Raw genomic sequence first — 5,000 nt, 5'->3', positions numbered from 1 at the left:
CTAAAATTCAAATGTAATACCATTATATAATGTACCACAGCTTGCCTATGCTTATGCAGTTAGCCAGGGTGGTAAATAAAGGACTAGAAAAGCGTTTTAGGCAGAATATCCTACTGACTAACATGTAAAAGAGTTAACATGTGGAAGTAGTGAGGGTAATGCTGTAAACACACGCACGACCGTGTACGCATGCAGACTTACATATCGCAACAGTGAGGGGGGAAGGGGGAAGGGGGAAGGGGGAAGGGGGGGGAGGGAGGGAGGGAGGGAGGGAGGGAGGGAGGGAGGGAGGGAGGCAGAGAGCAGGGAGGGAGGGACAGAAAGACAAAGCGAGAAAAAAACAAAGAAAAGAAACAAACAAGAGAATATAGAGGACTTCCATAGGCTTAAACAACTCCCCCCCCCCACCATAGGGACCCAATAGGCGAAAGACAAACAACCTTCCCCCCCCTCTCTCCCTCCCTCCCCCCTCCCTCCGCGCACTCCGGAGGCGTAAACAAGAGAGCATCGCCACTGCCGTCACCTACCTGGGCACCCGCACTGTCCCCCTCCGCCGCGGTCATGCCTGGGGGAGAGAGAGAGAAAGCTTCAGGAATCTTAAAATACGAAGTTTTTTGAGAGAGACTGAGGAGAGAGACAGGCAGAGTGGGAGGGCAAAGAGGGAGAGGGAGGGAGGTTGGAAGGATGGAGGGAGGGGGAGTGAGAGTGGGAGGGGGGAGGGGAGAGGGAGAGGGAGGGAGACATAGGGAGGGAGGGAGGAAGGAGGGAGGGAGGGAGAGAGGGGACATAGATACCGAGCGAGGGAGAGGCGGGGGGGAAAGAAAAGGAAGGGGATGGAGGGAGGGAGGGAGGGAGGAGAGGAGAGAGAGAGAAAAGAGAGAGGAGGAGGAGAGAAGAGAGAGAGGAGAGAGAGAGAGGAGAGAGAGAGAGAGAGAGAGGGGGGGGGGGAGAGGAGGGGGGGGAGAGAGAGGGGGGGGAGATGAGAGGGGGGGGGAGAGAGAGTGGGAGAGGAGGAGAGAGCAGGAGAGACGAAAAGGGGAGAGAGAGAGAGAGGAGAGAAGAGAGAGAGAGAGAGGAGGAGAGAGAGATGGAGGAGGGGGGGGGGAGGAGAGAGGGGGGGAGAAGGGAAGGGGGAGAGAGAGTGAGAGGGAGAGAGAGAGAGAGAGAGAGAGAGATAGAGAGGAAGAGTGGAGAGAGAGTGCGAGAAGAGAGGAAAACAAAAAACCTCGGTGACGGATCTGAAACGGAATTTCTTACCCGACCTGTTCGGGAAAATGTAGTCATTTTTTTATCTTGTCTTGCTCATAGTCAACATTTAACACACACACACACCACACACACCCACACAAACACACCCACACACAACAACACACCCCACACACACAAAAAAAAAAAAAAAAAAAACACAAACACACACACACACCACACACACACCACACACACACACACACACACACCACACACACACACACAGTCTATGTATGTTTTTTTTTTAATTTTAAAAAATGGCGTTAATAGGCATTTCATGCATTATCGTTTTCTGCACTATCAACTACTAACCTCATTACAAAGGACACGTAACGTAACAGTCATTTCAACATCACAATCATGAACAACACATTTCTGCTTTATCGTCTCCCTCATGACCACTCATTTGCACCATCATTACACCTCGACACCATCACCTTGCACAATCAACACCAACGCCCGTCATCAACACTTTCACTACCCTCTTGTACTACCATCACTATAAAACACCATCCTTTGCAATATCGTCACCATCACTAAACTTAGTACTATCACCCATTTTCACTATTCTGTACACTATCATCACCTCATCACTATCCTGTGCACTATCATCACCCTCATACTATCCTGTGTACTATCATCACCATCATCACTAGCAAATGATGACAAATAGCAAATCCGTTTGCTTCCGAGAAAATAACGTCGACTTAAAAAAAAAGGCTTTCAATCTGCAACATTCCCCAGTGTCCTATACATACCAATGACATCAAACTAACCTAATATTCGGGGCCCCAAAGGCACACGCGCACATATGTACGCACGCACGCACATGCACACTTAATCACACGCTCTTCTTTTTCTTTTCTCTCTCCTATTCTCTACTTATTTTGTTTCCTTTCCTCCTTTCTATTGCCCCCTTATCTTCTTCCTACTTTTCCCTCTCCTTCTTCTATTTTATTTTTCTTCCTTCCACTTTACCCTTCTTCCATACGTATACAAAAAATCACAAAAAACAAAGGGTAGACGCCCTGGGAAACTTTTAAAAACCAATTTACAGATACACACGCACACGCACACGCACGGGACACACACACACACACACACACAACACACACACACACACCCACACACACACACCCCACACACACAACAATCACACACACATACACACAACACACACACCACAGATAACACACACACACCCCACACACACACAAACACAACACACACAACACACCCCACTCACAACAAATCGGACAGCAAAAAAAAACCGGCCCCCTTGTGAAGACCCCCCCCCTCTCCCTCCCTCCCCCCGTATTAATCTCACTGCAAAGTTTAACCGATCAGCTGATCACTCGAGCAATTTATATCGTAAGCTTAAACACAGTATTGGTTGGTTACACAGGTCGGTGAGGCTGACGGAGAGGGACAGAGGGGGGGTGAGGAGGAGGAGGGGGAGGAGGAGGAGGAGGAGGAGGGGAGGAGGGGAGGAGGAGGGGAGGAGGGGAGGAGAAGAAGAAGAAGAAGAAGAAGAAGAGGAGGAGGAGGGGGGGGGAAGAGGAAGAGGGGGGGGAGGGGGAGGGGAGGGGGAGGGGGGGAGGGGGGAGGAGAGGGGAGGGGGGGAAGGGAGGAGGAGGAGGAGGGGGGAGAGGGGAGGGGGGGAGGGGAGGGGGAGGGGAGGGGGGGGAGGGGGAGGGGGGGGGGGGAGGGGGAGGAGGAGGAGGGGAGGAGGGGAGGAGAGGAGGAGGAGGAGGAGGAGGAGGAAGAGGAGGAGAAGGAGGAGGGGAAGAGGGTGCATGGGAGTGGAAGGAGAATGGAGGAATGAGGAAGGAAGATAGAGGAAGGAGGAGGGAGGGGGAAGGAAAAGGGGAAAAGGGAAAGGGGGAAGGAAAGGGGAAGGGGGGGGAAAAGGGAAAGGAGGAAAAAAAGGGGAAAGGGAAAGGGCGGGGGGGAAGGAAAAAAATAAGAGGGGAAAGGGGGGAGGGTGAACGGGGGAAAAAGGGGAAAAGGGGAAAAAGGGAAAGAAGGGGAAAGGGGAAAGGGTGGAAAAAGGGGGGAAAAAGGGAAAGAAGGGGGGAGAAGGGGAAGGGGGGAAAAAGGGGAAGAGGGGGAAAGGGGAAAAAAAAGGTTTAGGGGGGGAAAAGGAAATGGGAAAAAAAAAAAAGGGGAAAAAAAAAGGAGGGGAAAGGGAGGAGGAAGGGGGAAGGGGGGGGAAGGGGAGGAAAAGGGGAAAAGGGGAGAGGGAGGGAAGAAGGGGAAAAGTGCGGGAATGGATAAAAAAGGGGGGCTGGGAAAGGGGAAAGAAAAGGGAAAAAAGGAAAAAAGGGAAAAGGGGGGGGAAAAAAAAAAAAAAAAAAAAAAGGAAAAAAAAAAGGGCAAAGAAAGAGGAAAACAGAAAAACGGGAGACGCGGGACAGCGGGGAAAAAGGAAAAAGGGAAAAAAAAAAGGGGGGGGAAAAGGAGGAAAAAGGAGAGAAAAAAAAAAAAAAAGAGAAGGCAGGAGGGGGGGGAAAGCCAAAAAAAGGGGAAAAAAGGGGAAGAGAAAAAAACTGGGGGGGGGGGGGGAGGGGGCGAGGGGGCGGAAAGGAAGGAGAGGAAAAGCAATTAGCGATGGGGAGATGAAAGGAGTGAAGAAGATGGAGAAATGAAAATATTTGAAGACGACGGAAAGAATTTTAATATAAAAGTTGGCACAGGATTGCCAGCGCCGGATATAACGAAGAGAGAGAGAAACAAAAAAAAAAACAAGGGAAAAAAAAAAAGAAAAAAAAAAAAAAAAAATAAAAAAAAAGAGGGGGAAACTGACCCCCAAAGGAAAATTTTTTTTTAAAAAAAAATTCAAGCTGTTCCTCCAAAGGAATAAGGGAGATTAGAGGGAGGAAGAAGGATGAGATGTGAACGGCAACCCGAGAAAGGGGTAGAAGGAGGGGATAGGAGAATGGGAATAAGAGGAAAGGATGGAAGAATGAGGTAAAAGAAGGGGGGACAGAGAGGAGAAAGGGTGAGAAATGAACAGCAACGCGACAAGAGGGAGAGGAAAGGGGGGGGAAAGAAATTAATTCGATAGAGGGAGAAGGAAGGGTGGAAAGTGGCCCGGCCCAAACTGAAAGGGGGGAGGCAGGAGGCAGAGCGAGACGTCGGCAGAAGGGGTGGCGAGGATGGAGGGGGGGGGGGGGGGGAAGGCACTGCGATTAAAACGTGAGGAAAGGAAGAGGAAAAGCGAAGAGGAAGGGGAAGAGAATGCAAAAGAACTGGCGAGGAAGTATTAAACGAAAAAAAAAAAAAAACCGTATAACACAAAGAAAGCTTTTTATAAATTTTTTTCCCCTCTTTCTTTACAACAGAAAAACCCCCAAAAAAGGGAAAAAGAGACGAATTACAAAACAACAAAACCACAAAAAAACAAACAAAAATTAAAAAAAAAAAAAATGAAAAAAAAATTAGACCCAAAAAAACAACATGACAAAGGGAACAAGACACAAACCCAGGAAGAAAAAGAGGGGGTTAGGAGGAAAGGGGAGGGGAGGGGGGGGGATAGGAAGAAGGGGAAAAGGGGGGGGAGAATGGGGGAGAAAAAAGGGGGAGAGGAGGGGGGAAAGGGAGGGAGGGGGTAAAAGGTGGGGGAGGAAGAGAAAAGAAGGGGGGGAGGAGGGGGGGGGGAAGGGGGGGAGGGGAGGAGGAAAGGGAGGGAAAGGGTTTTGGGGGGGGAAAGGAGGGGGGGAGAAGGAGGAGGGGGGGAAAAGGGGGGGGGG

At 50.0% G+C, this 5,000-nt stretch overlaps 1 protein-coding gene across 1 annotated transcript in view; it reads right to left on the bottom strand.

The window, feature by feature from the left end:
* LOC125034438 (protein dispatched-like) overlaps positions 1–5,000 on the bottom strand; it is a 106,870-nt gene that overhangs the window by 74,670 nt on the left and 27,200 nt on the right. The window contains exon 2 of the mRNA XM_047626185.1: positions 528–565. Within this exon, the coding sequence (XP_047482141.1) occupies positions 528–565 (38 nt within the window). The remainder of the gene's footprint in view (positions 1–527; positions 566–5,000) is intronic.

This window comes from Penaeus chinensis, chromosome 18, assembly GCF_019202785.1.
Source record: "Penaeus chinensis breed Huanghai No. 1 chromosome 18, ASM1920278v2, whole genome shotgun sequence".
Taxonomy (NCBI): Eukaryota; Metazoa; Arthropoda; class Malacostraca; order Decapoda; family Penaeidae; genus Penaeus; species Penaeus chinensis.
The sequence above is the reverse complement of the archived record's forward strand: the minus strand, read 5'-3'. Positions and strand labels throughout refer to the sequence as shown.